The sequence below is a fragment of the Pleurodeles waltl genome, chromosome 10 (assembly GCF_031143425.1).
Source record: "Pleurodeles waltl isolate 20211129_DDA chromosome 10, aPleWal1.hap1.20221129, whole genome shotgun sequence".
In the NCBI taxonomy this organism is placed as follows: domain Eukaryota; kingdom Metazoa; phylum Chordata; class Amphibia; order Caudata; family Salamandridae; genus Pleurodeles; species Pleurodeles waltl.
The window spans coordinates 715,550,666-715,569,712 of NC_090449.1; the positions used below are offsets into that span (position 1 = coordinate 715,550,666).

Genomic DNA, 19,047 nt, shown 5'->3' on the forward strand with positions numbered 1-19,047 from the left:
GAGTATGTGTCAAAATATGCTCATGGTCTTCGTCATCCCATAAATTGCACCTCAATTCTGTAACTACCATGCCACTAATGGAAAATAATTTGCAAATTATATTGGCCCAAATGTACTAAACTGAAGCTTAGTATTGTTACGTAGTGCTGCACTATCATGGGTATTTTTTTCAGTTTCTGATGGCCAAGTGGCAAATTAAGAATGACGGTCCAATTAGTGAAATGATCATGGGATTCCAGCGGAAGATTAATTTAAAGCTTTGTGATAGTATCAGCCTGGATGTTCTTTTGACTCCCAGGTAAATAACCTAGCCGATCTGCAACATATTTCAACACTGCACAGGTTACCTTTGTTTTATTAGTTAATACATAGAAATGTATAAAATGTTGGAAACTCTTTTTAGATTTTATCTCTGGTTGCAAACACTATTATAGACTCTCCCCTTCATACGTTTTAAATATTTTGGACTGCGTGGAGCCGAGGAAAAGTGGCTTTGACCACTAAGTCCCCCACCACTGAAATATTGGTCATAAGGTAGTTGTAATATTAACTCTCCCTTTCATAAAATCCTGCTACACTGAGAGTAGATATCTAGTAGACTTTCCAGTTTGTATCTTAACAGTTGGTGAATGTCAACCCATTGCTGCTCACAATATTTTATTTACAGGCCTTACACTTTGTGCTTTTCTGCTCTCTTTTTAGTGATTCCATTTGGTTAAAACATAATTTCAGATTGTTTTTTTTCTCTCTGATGAGAAACATCAACAAAACTGCATCATAAAATTAGACCAAAACTCCATTTATGTTGCCCGGGTAACAGATTCCTTAAAATAGATAAATACGGTGCGCTCCATGATGTGAATACTTTATGAATTGGGGTATAAATATGTATGCTGTGTATGAATTCATGATTTGAAAAGTTAAAACTATATATGAAATGGAGACCAGTTCAATGAATGGTATGAAAGGTACGAGGCACACAGCACCTCTTTTTATAACATTGAAATGATATTTAGATAACATAAAAGTGATACTTGGAAATACTCGAATACATATTATTCTTTGGACATACGCACAGACTAAAAAAAAATCATGTCGGAAAAGCATATTGAATTATTTTGAAAGAAGCTAATTATGTTGTACGAATTAAACATTTAAACTAATTTTAGCCAGCCTCAAGTTTAACTCAGAATTTATAAATTTACGTTTTGTAATTTCCAGATGATAAAATAGCAGATATTTTACTGCAGATTTAAATTCCATTAGCACAGAACAGATTTAAGAATCAATGTAGAAATAGAGGTCATGCTGACTCCTCAGTCCAAATGACCAAAGGGAAATATCCTGAATTTCACGAGAGATAAGATTCACTGTTTAAAGCTAAACATTGTAGCAATTCTTATTGGGCCCCCAAGTGTTGCAAACCCCTTTCATCAGAATTAAACATCTGCAAAAGCTCCATGTCGTAATAATGGAAGTCTGCACCATTTCGTTAATGTTAATTAAATTGCTGAACCCAGCAGCACCTAAGAACTAATGTACTATACATAGCAAAATCTTTAAACATTTGACTGCAGTATTAAAATATGCTTTGGTGTCTATGAAGAAAGAGTGAGAGAGATACTGATGGGTAAAAGAAACTTAAATGGAGAGAGGGATAGAAATCGATCGAGCGAGATGAGCAGAGTGGTTGATGGAGTATCCTCAAAGGAGAGAGGTGCGTGAGAGTGCGATAAATAGCGATGTGAGTGAAATCTAGAGTTGTGTTTAAAAAAAAGGGGGTGGGGGAAAGAGCGTGGAAAGTTAAAATGTCTCGTATATTTGACCTATTGGCTCTGTCATGGCTCTTTGGGGGGCTGGCGGGCATTGCATGAAGGAGAAAGCGCATGAGAGAGAGAGCAACACAAATGGTTGGAGTTGTAGGGGAAGGAAAGGAGGGTGAGAGTGGAAGACCAATATTGAGCACAGGTAAGGGGTTTTGTGGAGGAGAGAAGCACAAAGGGGAAAAACCCCAACACAGAATGCAGAGACAGGGGAATCACACTAGGAAGAGAGCAACACAGGTGTTTTCTGGGTAGTCAAACAGAGGAGGGAGAGAATTGCTCCGGAAAGTACACAAGAAAGAGAAGAGGAGTTTGCGTAGGGAAGAAGCAGAAAAAAGAGAGCAACACTGGAAGGGGGGAGTTTTGAGGGAAAGCACACGAGGAAGAGAGCAACAAAGCAGAGGGTGTTTTCGGGAGAGAAGCACATGATTGAGAAACTGACTTGAAGTACGGGGACATGAGACTTACAGGGAGGAAAAGAGCACCATAGGGCTTGGGGATTGGGGTTTCCAGAGGGGAGAAGCATACAAAGGAGAGAATAGTAAGGAACTGGATATTTTGTGGGTGAAGGAAAACACACAATGAAGAGAGTAACACAGAGTTCAGATAGATTTCAGGGAAGAAACACATGATGCAGAGAGCAACAGGGCAGGAGTTTGTAGGGGGGAGGCACACATGGGAGGGAACAACACCGGAGCAAGGGATGTTTTGTGGAGGGGAGAAGCTCAAGAGGGAGAGAACAACAAGGAGTTCTGGTAATGTTTTCTGGGTGGAGCCGGACACTGGGGAGAAACACATGCAAGGAGGGGTGGCGTTTCCAAAGGGAAAGCAAACAAGAAAGAGAGTAACATGGACCCTAGGGGCAAGGAAGGCACATAATGGACCTACCAATACAGAACAGGGTGTGGGAGGATTTTCAGAAGGAAAACACAAAAGGGAGAGAGCAACACAAAGAGCTAAGGGTTTTTGCAGGTGGGGAAAGCATTTGGGCAGGGGGTAAGAGCAGTGTGGCCGGAAGTACACATGGAACAGATGCACAGCTAAGCAAAACCTAAAAAGACATGGGCGGTTGGGAAAGAACAAATACTGTGACCACTCTATGGCAGAATTGTTCTGTCATGCTACCCAGATGAACTGTTTTTAATTTATCCAAACCCCAGGTTCTTCACTACTGTGTATCTGCTCAAATGTATAGTCATGAAACACACAAATTTTAAAGTCAAGAGAAAAACTTTGTGCGCAAGGTACTTGGAGATGGGGTCAGAAATTTATAACAGACAAATAGTTGCTTTCAAATGTATCTGCCTTGTCACCAACCAATGCAGGATAACCACTTTGCAAAATTCATACTCCTAATTCACATCAGGAGTGAACTGGAACACATTTCCTAACAATGGTGTAAATCGTGCATTTTTACTAATACAACTTATAAATGCTATGTTTGCACTTAATACTTGAAATACCTAAACGCGTTAGAAAGTACATTATTTTGGTGTAATTAATCTTTTGCCTAAAACCTTTTAACTAGAACTTTAACATTTTCTTAATATGGTATTATTTGTGCTAACAGCGGAAGACACGTTGACTATATAACATATTGTTTGATGTTGTCTGCTAATAACTACTATGAGGTTGTGTTGCCCTGCACTTTATTTTTCCCTAGGTAATTTGTTGTATATGTTTTCAAAACTAGGCATAAAATCCGTAAAACTGATTTTTTTCCAAAAGTGCTTCTATATACAGCAGGCCACATTTTAGCTTTGGATTGGCTGGTGACGTTCATATCTTACCTTTAACTTGGCAAAACTAATTTCTGGGCCTCGCTAACCCAAGCCCAGTGGAGCTGTTTTTCATTGGTCCCCCACACCACGCAGTGTGTCATGCTGTTTTTTTTTTTTCTTTCTTGTGTGGTATGACCCAATATGCATGTGGTGCTCCGTGTGGGATATTTTCAGCTATTTATGAATTTTTCATAGTTAACTGAAATCATTTCATTCGAATTACTGAATCAATCTTTTAATTTGATATTCTGACTGTTTTCTATAAATAAATGTGTATATTGTGAATCGTTGAATGAGTTTACTTATCACTTTAAATAAAGGGAGTGGCCTATTGGTGGGTCAGTCTCATTAGCATTAAGAGTTCTGACGTCAGATTATGTGACCTTGGTAAAGCTCGCGGATATTATTGAAACGTTGCCTTGCACTTTGCCAGTGGAATGATTTGAGGAAAATAAAAGCATGTTTGTACTATTCTAACCCTCATGATTTCTTTGAGTTGCAATGGTGAAGTACGGCAGAGCTTGTACCTCTCTCCCAGTGTGTTCTTTATTCTTAGTATGTTAGTTCTTTCTTCTAGTGACTGCCGAAGCATTTACTATATAGTGTATTGTGTAAATAAGCCTGCCAACTAGTACAATGCAGGCTGTGTTGCTCTGCGCTATATTTTTCTTACTTTAAGATTGTTTGTCCTCAGAACTGGGTATAACAGCCCTGAAAACAGGATTTATTTATTAACTTATTTTTCGCAAATGTGCTACTGGATCTTAGGTTTCTAAAGCATAAATAATCACATTTAAGGAAAAAGACAGAGTAGCACGTGCAATTTGTTGCAGATAATATGGAGTCTAGTGCACTGCTTCGGCATCAAACTCATTCTGTTTCCTTCATCTAGCATCCCCATGAGGAATTTACACCCAGTGAAATACTGCGCTCCTGAAAGTGTCCTATATTTCTTTACCTTTCCACATGTTGTCTTCTCTAACAGTAAGAACATCCCCACTTCTTCTGCATTCAGGGTTATCCACTGATTTTAAAACAAGTGCGCACGCACACACACACACACACTCACTCCTCTCTCTTTTTCACACACACACTCTCTCTTTCCCTCTACACCAGGGGCGGCTCCTCTGCAATGGCAGAGGACCGTCACACTCTCTGTCTAAAAGCCAGCAGGTAAAAAAATAAAATAATAGTTTGCTATAGATGTATTTTTTCATCTGGTGGCTCAGCCAGCAGTCCAGAAAGGGGCGGGGCTGGGCCAAGGGAGGGAGTGGGGGGTGGAGTGCACTAAGTGCGCATGTGTGTTTTTGCCAAACAGACATGCGCACTTAGGTTTCTACAACCTGGCTGTGTTGCACAGCTGGGCTGGAGAAACTGCACAGACACCAGGGCAGTGTCTGAGCAGCAGTCCAAGCCACTCAGACCAATCCTGACGCTGCTGCCTTGCAAGGTTTAGTGTGAGAGCAGTACCAGGATTGCTGGGGAGCCTGTGCTGGTGCCCCAGTGAATGCTGAGACACCACCAGGAGCAGAGGAGTGAGGCAGCCGGAACGGTAAGTTTTTTTTTTTTTTTTTTTTCCCCTGTCTCTGTCAACCCCCCCCCCCCCTAGCTCCCCCCTGATATTTGCGGCAGCGGCCACTGCTCTATATTGAGCTCAGTGCTTTCGCTGTGCTTAGCACATCTCTTGATTCCACAGACACTGGCTCATTCAACCACTTTGTGGAATATAATGTTGTTGTCAAATAGTAAAATGGCTGCAGCCAGAAAATAATCCAAAGCTGGCAACTATTGAATATCATCAGTGGGATCCAACCTTTCATTCACCTGCATTTTTCAATATTAGATGGAGTTTTACAGGCAAGCATGGGTACAGAACTCAGAGGCTCACATAGCGTGTTAGATATGTTACCTTCCATTTCACAGAGGTTAGGAAGTGGGAGCTTCTTTACTTCAGCAGTCCACTTGACCAAAGTAGAAACCCGTCAGATGGCCAAATTAAGGGCGTCCATCTTCTTGTTTTTGAAAGGTGGTAGCTCTCTGTTACTAGAGAGCAAATCTAGATATCTGATTAATTGCAGACTAAAGCTCGGTTTTACACTTAAGCTTGCTTTTACACTTGACAATTTGTCTTTGGGAATGTTGCAATGGCATGTTGTTTCTGTTTTTTATTTACACGTCTTGTTTATAAACTTTTGAATTTTTTGTGGTGCTGACTATTAAGTTGCCAGTTAGTGTAGTATGCACCACAATAACCTGTTGAAATATACTGATGTGCCAGTTGCTTTTTTCATAATAGATAATTTACATCCACCTGGGCACTTTAATTTTGTGTAAATGTTGTTTGAAAAACTTGGAGAACTTACAGTTTATTTTATCAGTTGTGTGAATACAAAATTGCAGAATGATTCATGGCTCAGCTAAGATTAAGAAGACATTGGTCCATTTACTTCTATTTGCTGGTAATCACATCCTCATCTCGAGAACTAAGAGCGGTCTTCAGCGATTTGTTAATTAGTGCACCCTTGATAGGTGTTTCCTGGAGCTCTCTACCAACATATGGAAGTCCAAAACAATATTTTTACATCCTAAAAGTACAAAATCCTGAATTAATTTCATTGAGTCTAAGGAACACCAAAAAGGAATGGCCTTCATCTGTCTTTTGTTAGAGTTGGTTGCTATTTGTCCTTGACCCTCCTGCTTTCCCATAGGTGCCTGAAAATCAGTGACTTAGCCACTTTTAAGCTTACCTCGAGTCTTGGAGGTAAGGACCCTATGATACACATTTGTAATGCAAAGAGTATGGTTGGGGGGGTTTATGGTGCTGAACTTTGTGTAGTGAGGAGACCATTAGGCCTTCCTCCTGCTGCACCTAGCTTGTGTTGCTCGATGAAGGGGGCAACACAATATATGTTATACTGAGGATCAGATTATATTATCACTTCTTATCATATCTTATTTCTTACAACACTGAGATTAGTCATAAAATTCTTAGAGGTGGTTGTCACAGTTCCCTCAGTCAATCATAGCAATGAATTGTCATTAGATTTGGGCTCACTCAGTCTTTTTTCTGAAGCGGTCTCATCGGGTTGAAAAATAACATCCTCTCGGGGCAGGCGTGGACATTCACAGTGAGTATGTGGTTTGTCAGATGTCTCATTAACTGCCGAGGGTTGTGGGAGCAAAACATAATGCTCACTACTACTAAATTAGTAATAGAATAGACATGTAGCCTCTATACCTCCCAAAATGTAGGGTTTATCTTCTCTTAAAATGTAGACAGCCCTGGAACCCACTTTGCCCACTGTAATGAGGCATGTCAATGTTGTTGTCATGCTTTCTAGTTAAGGAATGCATTTAAAGAATGGGCTAAAAAGGTAACTAATTCGCTGTGGATTTTGGGAAACCCCATCCTTTATTTAATTGTGCTACCGTTGGACCCATTGGACTGCTCTTAGTAATGGATTTTCGTGTTGGATAATTCAGCACAGCAAACTGCACTTGATATTTCTGGTAGCTGTAGACCACACAGGAGCCGTCAGATGTACATTGTAACCAGTGCTTAATTTGTTTTAAAAAACAAGCAGGGACTCGTTTTTTTTTTTCTTTGATACCCACTGCTGAGTGCCAGGTTGCTGAATATCAAGGTTACCTCGTTTTGATTCCACCTCATGCCCTTTTCTTTCACCACCCTACAATTCTCACTTTTTTTTATCTCACGTTTGCATGTTCTTTTTCATACCTTCTTTCTACCGATACCACTGATGCCCCATATATTCCCTCCTCCTCCTTTCTCCCTTTCTCTCTTTTGCTCTGGGTCAAAGACCAAGGGTGTAAAAATAAATTTCTGGTCCTCCAAAATGAGGCCTGGTGGCCACTACCTGCAACCACCACACAAACTATTCTCTTACTGTAACTATAGTGGACATGACAACTCTTTCTGTTTCTGGAACTGACTTAGTATGTCCTTGGATGTGCCTGCACATGAGTGGTCAACAGGTGTGCTGCATTTATCTTGCCTGTTGCCCCTTTTTTAGTTTACTTAACTAGCTATTGGCGTCCGGTTCTTGGCACTAATTAGGAGCGAAGTGGCGAAAAACGTACTATTTAAGCATGGAATTTGAATATTTGGGGGTCACCCTAACCCAATGGTTTTCAACATGATGGTATTTTATCATTCTTATGCATTCACATTCAGAGTTTGGTTTTTGCACAAGCACTCTTTCCAAATATTTGTTTTCTCATGGGGTTTTGGATTCAAACACAATTACATTTATACATCCATTTTCTTTGCTCCTATTTCAATGTGCTTCATATTAGTACACAGGACACTTTAGTGCAGCAGACTCTCACACCGTAAGTATATAGTGGGAGAGTGCAATACACGTAAATTACTGTGAGCATTTAGCCTAAAATTTACTCCTGCATCTTCAGAGTTGAATATTTTGCTCTTTCTTCGGCCCATAATAAATACATTTATTCCAGTCTGTATTACTGAGTTGCTGTTGATCTTCAGTCGTGGAACAGACATCAGACAGTGTTTAGAACAAGGCCCAATCACTGAATATGTATATTTGGCATGATAGTAACTGTCAAAGCTTGTTGTGTGATCTGCTTTTGAATGCATGCCATTAACAGCAAAAGGGATATATTCGTTCTCAGAATCAGTGTCTTTGGGGCATTGCCTCCACAAGTCTAGCTGATCAGCTCTTCTTTTGAAACTAGAAAGGTATAGCACATGAAAGCGTGAAGATGAAGCCTGACAGCTCAACCGCATTAATCTGCTCTCCCCCGGGAGGTGCACTGCACAGAGGATGCATATCCCCTTCCTGGACTTTCTTAAGCCTTTGGAGTGTCATCAGCCCTGTCCTAGGGCATCAGCTGTAAGACTGTTATTAAGCCAAGAATAAGATGTAGTTTATGTGTGACCAAAAGAATCATAATTGGATGTGTATCTGTAATGAAGACACCTGAAATAGCCCACCGCTTTCCAAGAAGCGAACTAGCTCGCTGGTTAATGTTCAAAGATGCAGGTTTTTTTAATCTTGTTTACGTTGTGTGTCTTGTAGTTTTTTGTCCAGATGTAACGTAGTGTTATCAGATTCACAGCTGCTCTGTACTTCTGTTTTTCCCATTCCTCATTACAACAGGTTATTGTTACAGTGGTGTGTTTCAAGGCGTTCCAGTTACATCTTGTACTGTTGTACCCATCACACCAGTACTTGCCCAACCCATGACCTCAATATTGGGATTATTTCCTCCATATAGTGTGTGAGGCCTGTTAGTTCACAGTTATAGTAAACTTCCACCTAGCTCTTTTTAATAACGAAATTGTGTGATTTCCCCATAGAGAGATGTTTTTTCAGAGAGTTTCACCTATGAATTTGCCATCCGTATCATTGCAATTACCACCCAGCTTCCCTCATTTGATCCTCGCCTGACCAGCTTGGCATGGTCTCAGCTGCAGGTGATCGTGTCTGCCAAGAGAAGCTATCCGATGCTTTGGGGGGGAGGGGATGAATGAGGAGGGAGGGGCGGCAGGATGGACAGCTGGTAAAAGGTGTAGCATGAGGATACAGACGCCGTCAGTAGTGAAGTACGGATGGGGCAGACCTAGGAAGACAAGGCAATAGTACAGTGGGGGACAGAGGGAGAGGAGGAGAGCATAGTAGAAAAGAATGAGGGAGATGTACGGGCTGAATGCTGTAGGGAGAGGGGTGGCGGTGGGAGTGCATACTGACGGTGGGGTAGAAAAGAACAATCCGTGTTAGGGGGCACATCCGGATCTAGACATGGCAGTGCTGGGTAGGTGACCTTTAGGGAAAACACACACTACGTACATAGGCTTATATGTTATCATTAATTGGTGGCACCTTTCTGTCTCTATCCCTCTCTGTGGGTCTCTCCTTCACCTCTCTTCCCCACTGCCTTTCTTTTTGTCCCACATCTACTGACTTGTTTGCTCTTCCTTGCTGTCACTGCCCTTTGTTTGCCCCCTGTCGCCTACCAAGGTGGAGTCTGTGGTAACTACAGACACATGCGTCAGTGACGGCTCTCAGGTGCCGCAATGCCAGCTCCGCCCCTTTAATCCTAGCTGTCGTTTCCTGCACTCCGCTATGAAATGTCGACTGGCACCAAGTAGCCTCTGACTGCAGCTTCCAGCTACTTGTACTCCTGCACATGTTGTTTCCTTTATTTAGTGGTGTAACGCAAAATGATGACCCCCCCCCACCCGCTGAATGTGACGAGGGGAGGGGCCCATCACAAACCCATATCTCAGAAATAGTCCTATGCCTTGAGCTGAATGGGAGGCCCTCTGTCGTATAGGCCTCCCCCAGCCCCTGGCTCAGGAGAGACCAAAAGGCAGACTTTACCTCCCTGTCTTTTTTGCCCCAGGAAATGCTGCTGTTGTGCTCCCACCAGGACTCTGCTCCAGAACCACTTTCCACAGTATGCATTCTTTACTTCACTAGTGCTTCCGTCAGATAGAGCTATAGAAATCAAATATTATAGATTATGACTTGATTTATGCAAGAGAAATACCTCAAATTGACTTGCCCATTTAACGACTGACCTCGGAATATCTAATTTCAGTGCTTGAAAATATTCCATGAATGAGGCTTAGATACAGCTACTAAGAAGAACAACAATGTGAATGCTTGCTATGATTTAAATTTTTGCTGTCAGTATTTGGTCTAGATGCTGTAACAGGAATGACTGGCCCTGAGATTTCTTCGCTGGGTTTAAGTGACATTAGCTTCTTCAGGTGCCAGGGCCTTTAAACCTGAAAGCCATGTGCCTGATGCATAACATCTTGCTTCTGACCCTACATCTGTGTGCCAATGCGTAGGCAACCTTCTGAAAGGCAGCTGGACAAAGATTTATTGGAGACCACTCATAAATTTAAGAGGAATCTATATGTCCTGAGGGACTTCGTTTGAAAGTAAGCTGAGTTTTCTGCTGCTTCTTCATTTAGGGATTTTGATGGGTAGGGCTACCGAAAGAGGGACCTCCTTAATTAGCTAGTTAATTGAGCACCCTGAGTGGTTCAATTAGTGGCACGACACAACTAAATGAATGGATTGTGAATAACCCTTTAGATCTAGTGATCACCTACTAATATTCCTCAAAATGCCTAAAAAGGCATTTGCACACAAGCTAATTGAGTGTGCAAATGACTTTATAGGAGTGAAAATAGATTTTTGTTAATCAGAAAATGTACATTACACTCGGATTCAAATTTTACTTTATATGTTCGATTAATTAAAATCATCACATGCACGCTCCAAGATGTTATATTTTTGATTCCGAGTAAGCCTGTAATGGATGAGAGGGCCTTTTTCAGTGTGGGATTCCTTGAAAACTAAGTGAATACACGAGTGTCTTTGCCAGGAGTAAATGTACAACTAAGATTGGAATGCAGCTGAAACACTCCAAAAATCGACAGGTGATGTGATTTCTTTCTAGCCTAAAGTATTTCCCCAGTGGAAAACCAATTAAACTGTAAATAAACATTTTTATACTATTTGCACACGTGTAAAGGAATACATGAGAACATGTTTACGTTGTTAATTGAAAAATGTTACTGTTGCAGTTTGCCAGAAATAACCTTGGAATTTTCTGAAATTTCGGAAACGTACAGTAGTGTACTTCCATTGTAGACTGAAACTTAAAGGGTAAATGTGCAACTTTTGTGTGGTCCTTAAGTTACCACATTTCAGGCATTTGTATTTCAGATATGCCAAGTATTTGATTTTTTCATAAGAAAGTTACCATAACAAGCATAGTTCAAGTAGCATGAAAGAGTTATTATGGATAAACATGAGAACCATTGCCAATTCGCCTGCGCATTCTAGCCAAAGAGTAAACAAAAAAGGAAATCATAAAACTATTATAGTACTTACAAGGTGACAGAAAGAGCAAGTTGCAAAATGGTGTCATTTACAAGGTATTGAAAATTCCAGTAGCAGGACAAATTGAAAACTAAATGACTTTTTCGATTCTGTTAGTGATGGAAAATGCGGGACGAGCTTGTGAGACATAAGGTAATAGAGGTAAACATCCGCAATAAACCAAAATATTGTAAACCTGCCCATTACTAGCAGAAAATAGATTCGTTTTATTCTGTTTGTAACCATGCAAGGCTTCTCCTGGAGTAGTATACTTGCCATAAGTCACCTGGTCTTAAACTTTAAAAAGGGAAAACGTCGTGCATTCTGATTTTTTTTTTTAATACATTTAAGAAATTTATTTTCCTCACGACCAGATGCAGAATTCTCAAGCATTGCCCAGCAGGTCTGATAACTGGTACATTGGTATTAGTTTTTATCTAGAAAAACTTTTCTTGATGCTTTTGTTCCCCGGGAAGAGTCCTAATAATGCAAACCACCTTTGCCCCTTTGCAGAACATGCAGCGGGTACCTTTTGATTTTCACAAATGCCACTGTCTTTTGTACATTTAGGCTTAAACGTTATCTTATGAAATACTTATTTCTGACAAGATTGGTCTGTTCTCTCTTTGTTTCCAGCCAAAGGATGAGAATTATCGAAGCTTACCACGAGATACCAGTGGATGGTCTAACCAGTTTCAACGAGAAAATGCCCGGTCGTCATTGAGTGCCACTCATCCAATGGTGGACAAGTGGCTAGAGAGACAAGAGCAGGTAATGAATTGTCATTTGGTGGCATGTTAGTTTCATGTGCAGATGTCTTACAACATAGTACACATACATTCAGTGTGTAATATATCCCATTAGCAGACCTATGACTTTATAATCATTGACTGAATTGTAAACATTTGAATGCATGACTTTTGATGATCACAAAGAAATAACTTAGAAAATAAACAGCCTATACCCTGGAAGATAATGAAAAGGTATGCTGCCTTGTTTGGTAAACACCTCGGAACATTCTGAACCGTATGGGCTTTCCCCTCAGCCTTGGTCATCTCTTGGCCTGTTGAGTTTCGTTGCTGCCCACCACAGCATATTCAATGGAGTAATAAATAAATCCACTTCAACCATTGACTCTCTTCAGGGTGACCTGTATCATTCTGCTTATACTTCTATGCTTATCCACTTAAAATGTAGCCCACTTCACCGCCAAGGCTGGTAGACCAATCTGTTTTCGTGTCACGTTTTTCTTTATTCATTTTCGCGATGGGTCATTTTCAGGGTTGAGCCTTCCAGACACCCTCGTATACAGAAAAGTGTTTGGAGCTCACCCGTTGCTTACCATGTGTTGTCTTTTTGTAACTCTTCTTTGGCAGCTCCATGATTGGCCAATGCATGTGAAACGTAACTTCTGGTTGTTTTTGGGGAGCAGGGACCAAGCACAGATGGATTCAAGTGAATCTGTGCCCGTCAGTTGTTGCTGATGTGATTTGATACTATTCCTCCCCCCACCCACTTGCCCTGTCTGCTGCCCCCTCCATAGGGCCTGCGCTTTCTTTTTTTCTTGTCCAGATATTCGGTTGTTGCAGTGCTTAAGGCGAATTGCGACGGCACAATTAACTAGCGCCAACTCTTCTCTTCGTTACCCATTTACACGGGTTTGGGTACATAACAAAGTCCCATTTCCTAGCGCACGTCGGACTGTTTGTCTTGTTAAACAAAGAGTCACTATTTAGGATCGGTGACTTCATCTATTTGACTTCTTAGCTATAATTGTGTACGGGAGGTATACATTTTCGATTTGCGATTGCCATGCCTTTTCGTACTTCTGGGAACAGTTTATTTACATTTTACTTTTTTGGATAACTCAGCATATGGTTGGATTCAGCAGCCCAAGATGACACCGGGCATGTAAACAATGCCCCCCCCTTTCTAATTTGATGTCAGTGTCCCTTTCGCTGTTACAATCCCGCGCCCCTTTTTAATAACTTTGCGGTTGCGAAATACAGTTTACCCTCCCTCGGGACACTTTCATTTCAGCAGTTGGCTCCCAATGCAGATCGATCGGCATCCTATACCAGATCTTATTTTTTCTACTATTCTATCCACATCAAAACATTCATGACATAGGTTGAACCTCTTTGCTTTGTGATTATTAGTTAAACGCGTGCCACCTCTATTTCTTACAGGATGTACACATTCCTGTTTATATTGCAGTTTGTATTAAACGCAAATGCTGCTAGATGATTTTCTTGTTGAGATGTCACTGTAACACATCCGTGATTGACATATTCTGTTCAGGTTCATCAGTAAATTATTGCATTTTCCTTGTTTTAATGGCGCACTTGCACAGTTCACTCATCTTTGGTCTTTCCACTCTCATTGACTCTAATCACATGCATGCCAACAGCTGGGAGCATCTAATGAAAATAGTCCAAGGAATATCAATTACATGAAGTACCTAATTTATTTACACTGAAGCAGAGGTGTTTCCCAAGAGGACCTACAATAATGTAGGTTACGTTAAAATATTACACTGCGACTATTAGTCTTCCATTAATGTCATCAAACCACTCACTTTGTTAGCAGTTAAGCAGCCTTGTGAAGTTGTGAGCAAAGCATCACAGTATTAAACTGTGCCCGTGTGTAATTATTTTAAGAAATAATGGACATATTGCAATTACTTAAATTCATCCATTTCTTTAAGCCCCATGCTTCTAATCTCATCAGAAGTTGGTACATCATGTATCATAGTGGGGACTGTCGCCAACGTATAACGGACTTTTGTGTCTTCTTTAGCAAGACATTTGACACACACTTGACACTAACTGGAGCCTCTATATTGTATAAAATGCTGAAGAAGAGGTTTTCTTTGAGCTGTTAAATGTCACATGTCTTCCTGCAGCCGATTGTGACATATTTATTTGCTCCAACAAGTCACTATACACAAATAACTGCAAGGGAGGAAAGAAAGGCTGGCTGGATATAACTCTTGCTTCTCCTAGCCTCAGCTGCAAGATGCGGCCAGAAGGTCACTCAGAGTACTAAGGCATCTGTAGCAGTAGGCGTTGCTTGCCCTCAATACAGATATGAGGGCTAAATAGCCTTTCCAGTTCACACTTTGGTTTCAGCCAAATGGCCACTTGCATGAGCAAGTTAACTGGTGATTTTAAAAAGGACCTTGTGTGGGTGATGGCTGTGGCAAAGAAGCTTGAGCAGTTTTTAGGTTGCAGCCTACCAGACAGTGCAGTTGTCTGGTTTGCTAAAGACATCTTGGGGACATTTAGAAAGTTGATCTAGGAATACATTCTGCACGTCGTTTGCCATTGGCTTTGTGGTTTGTAACTGACATGTTCAAGGCATGTGTGGCTGTAGATACACATGCACTGCATACTGCTGCCATCTAGTGTTGCGTCCGGATGCGTACAGGTTGTTTTTCTTCAAAGACGTCTTTCAAGTCACGAGGTAGAGAGACTCCTCCATTTCAATGATAATGCGCATAGGCATCGACTCAATTGATACATTGTAATATCTCCACCGTCTGGTTAGGACGTGTGCTTGTGCTCCAGGTCGAGACCATAGTCTGATCTCTCTTCAGTTCCTAATCTACCCTCTCCGTTGTTTTTGATCGTGGTTCTCCCATCTGCGTATCGAGGTATAACCGATAGTTGAGTCAATGTGCTTCCATAGCAGAGCTCCCACAGGGCCTGGCCCTTCGGGGCCTTCACAGTCAGTCTGCAATAGGATTTCCATAGAGTGCTGTCCTGGTAATGCAACTGACCCCTTTCCATTTCTGCCCGCACACCAGATATCCATTGCCCAACTCCCATCAGGTCTGTAACCTGTGTTTGTTGGTGAGACCACAGGGAGGCGGTTTGCAGGCCTGTCGTTCCTTCCGCTGGAAGAAGATTCTCAAAGACTGTTGGGCATGCTGGCTCGAGATGTAGCAGAAGAACACCGAGGACACTCCTGACCTCTGTGGGCATCAAGACATCAGTGAGGAACAACATGCTTAAACTTTAGTAGTAGAAGAATAGTCATTTGTCTATCGAGGGCAGTTTTGAATCCGATCCATAATTCAAATTCGAAATCACTGATGTCACACTGTGCCCCCTGCCCCTCAACCTCAGTTGCTCATTCAATAAAACACACTCCTTCAGGACAAGAGGCCTTTGGACTGCCACTGCCTGTAGGCCATGACCAGCACCGGGAGACAAGTTCTGATGACCCACCCTCTGGCTTGGCACCAAAATATCACCGAAGCCTTCAGCACCGACAACCTCGACACCTACACACCCATCGGTGCCAGCAACATCCACGGCCTCGGCACTGAGTGGAATTTTAGCACCGAAACACAAGCTCAGTTTGGATCGGAAAGCTTCAAGGTTGACTCTGGAGATGGCCATGAAAACATTAGTGGGAGCCTATTCTTCATATATTACAGGAAAAATAGGACACCCAACAGCAACAAATACAGAGTCAGCCAATGACTGGAAGTGTTCTGGCAAAGCCTTCATGTTCAATACCACCATATTAAAAAATACATTTGTCTTTTTAAGAGGCTCTTGATTCCCATGCCCCAGCGGAAATGAAGAAAATGGACAAAGCCACCAGTCCTTTGCCTTTTCACCATCCTCACCACCTCCACTGTCACCATCATCACCACCAAACTCACAATCTTCACTACAGTCTGTTGCAGATCATTAGACACCCCTCCTCAGGGATCCCCTGGTGATGACACAGGTCCACCTGATACTGAGGATGACACTTTTGGGACACAACCATATAATGGCCCCTTGGACACCTATAATGTTGATCCTCCAGGAGACACAGACACAGATTTTTACCCTGCACCCCCATCACCTACTGATGATTCCACTACATATCAGGAAGGAATAGCTAGGCCTTCTACATACCATGGCATCCAGCTCCTTAAGGAACCTCTAAAAGAGAATTTCCTTTTAGAAACACTGTCTTCTACACAGAGGGGCACCAAATACCTAAAAGTGCTTAAAGGGATGTTACTACAAATAGAATAAATCTTTAAAGACCCTGTGGGGGCGAGAAAAATTATGCCCAGGGTTGTAAAAAATAAATAAAGACTTCAAATCATATATATCATATGTATGTATATGTGTGTGTGTGTGTATGTATATGTGTGTGTGTATGTATATATATATATATATATATATATATATATATATATAGTTTGATGGCATGTGTAGCTGCAGATACACATGCTATGCCTATATTCCGCCATCTAGTGTTGGGCCCGGAGCGTTACAAGTTGTTTTTCTTCGTAGAAGTCTTTTTTCGAGTCACGGGATCGAGTGACTCCTCCTCTCGGTAATAGTGCGCATGGGCATCGACTCTTTTGTTAGATTGTTTTTTTCCCCGCTATTGGGTTCGGACGTGTTTCCTCTTGCTCCGAGACTTTTGATTCGGAAACTTTATATTAACTTTATTCTACCGTCGGTATTGTTTCGATCACGTTTCCATCTGTAATCGAGCCGATAGTACCAACGGAAACAAGGAAACGCCCTTTCAAGCGCTCACACCCTACTTACGCCTGTTCAGGCCTACCACGCTATACCCTGATGGATCGGACTCCATTCCAATTCTGTCCTCGATGCCACACGAAATTCCCTTACACAGATAAACAAGTTGTATGTAATCTTTGCCTTTTACCAGAACATCAAGAGGACGATTGTGAAGCTTGTCGGTTGTTCTGGTTGAAAAAGACACTGCGTGACTGGAGAGCAAGAAGAATCGAGGTGGCGTCAAAGCATCCACTGACACCTTAGAGGAGGAGCAGGCACAGATGGCTGTTTCAATTAGGACACTGACTCCGAAGCAGATTCGAATGAAGACAGCCAACAGATCACTGAGGCTCAACATATGAGTACACCTGCCCCTACGCCCACTACCAAAAGACGTATTAAGGCCGTGGGTGCACCACTGCCAGAAAGCCATGGCACCACCCGAAAGAAAATTGACGGCAACCGACCTTCGGGTTCGGCGCCAAAAAAGGCCAAGTCACCCCATCAACAGGCCATGCCTGTTTCGATGCGGGAGTCGAGCAAACACATTAAAAGTTCCACATCCGAGCCCAGCCGACGTCCACACACTTCGGAGTCGAAAACTCAATGTCTAACTTCGGAGCTGAAATCACAGGCTGTATCTTCGGGACTGAAAAAAATTAGGCACCATTTCTGAGCTGAAAAAATCCTTCTATACAGAAGAGTGAGAGGACTTTTGAGCCATTTAAAACACAGTTCAAAGACCATTACTGAACAATCCTCCAAAGGAGTTAAAACATCTGAATATATCATTCCGAAGGGTCTGATATCCAGCCAATCCTGGAAATTATGGACAGTAAACAAAGATGGATACATATCCATAAGGAGACAGGGAAAATTATGGCTTCACCTCCTCCACAAACCAAGAGAAAGCTGGCATTTCAAGAGACTCTTGATACTGCTCCACCACCAGCAAAGATATTTAAAAGAAAGGAGAAACCATCACCTTTACAGCTTTCTCCACCACATTCGCCACAACTTTCTTGCTCTTCACCACCTACTACCCCACCACCATTGCCCTCACCAACACATCCTCATACATATTCACATGGAGATACAGTGGACCCCTGGGACTTATATGACCCATATCCTACACCACTAAATGACCCAGGTCTCTATCCATCCAAACCTTCACCACCAGAGGATAGTATGGCTTGCACTCAGGTCATTTCTAGTGCAGCTGCATATCATGGAGTTCAAATGCTTGCTGAACCTTTGGAGGAGGATTTTCTTTTTAACACATTGTCCTCCACTCCCTCACACTACCGGTGTTTACCAATGCTGCCTGGTATGCTTAGACTTGCTGACGGCATATTTAAGGAACCTGTCAAGGCTAGGGTTTTAACTCCAAGAATAGGTAAAAAATACAAGCCTGTGCCAACTGATCCAGTTTTTATCACACAACTGGTTCCACCAGACTCTATTGTAGTCAGTGCTGCAAGGGCCAATAGCCAATCGTCAGGGGATACTCCTCCCCTGTTAAGGAAAGCAGAAAGTTTGATGTGGCTGGTAAAAGGGTAGCTAAACAAGCAGCTAACCAATGGTGTATTGCCAATTCCCAAGCCCTGTTAGCAAGGTATAAAAGGGCACACTGAGATAAAATGCAAGAATTCTTGCAATAGTTAGCCGAAAGAGCATCAGAAAAGAGCACAACAAATTGTTGAAGAGGGACAAGCAATCACCAATAACCAAATTAGATCTGCCCTCGACGCAGCCGGTACTGCAGCTAGAAGTATCAACACTAGCATAACAATTCGTAGGCATGCATGGTTAAGATCTTCCGGGTTTAAACCCGAAATACAGCAGGCAGTGCTTAACATACCCTTTAATAGGGAGCATCTATTCAGACCTGAGGTTGACACAACTATTGAAAAACTCAGGAAAGACTCTGACGCTTCAAAAGCCCTTGGAGCCCTATATACCACACCTTACAGGGGTTCCTGTCAAAAACAGCAGTTTAAGGGATGTTTCAAAC

The 19,047-nt window shown here is 41.9% G+C and overlaps 1 protein-coding gene across 10 annotated transcripts in view; it reads left to right on the plus strand.

The window, feature by feature from the left end:
• Positions 1 to 19,047, plus strand: part of PARD3 (par-3 family cell polarity regulator) — a 1,239,520-nt gene that overhangs the window by 492,396 nt on the left and 728,077 nt on the right. For all 10 annotated transcript variants that reach the window (XM_069211229.1, XM_069211227.1, XM_069211231.1 and 7 more), the window contains exon 5: positions 12,130 to 12,264. In XM_069211229.1, the coding sequence (XP_069067330.1) occupies positions 12,130 to 12,264 (135 nt within the window). The remainder of the gene's footprint in view (positions 1 to 12,129; positions 12,265 to 19,047) is intronic.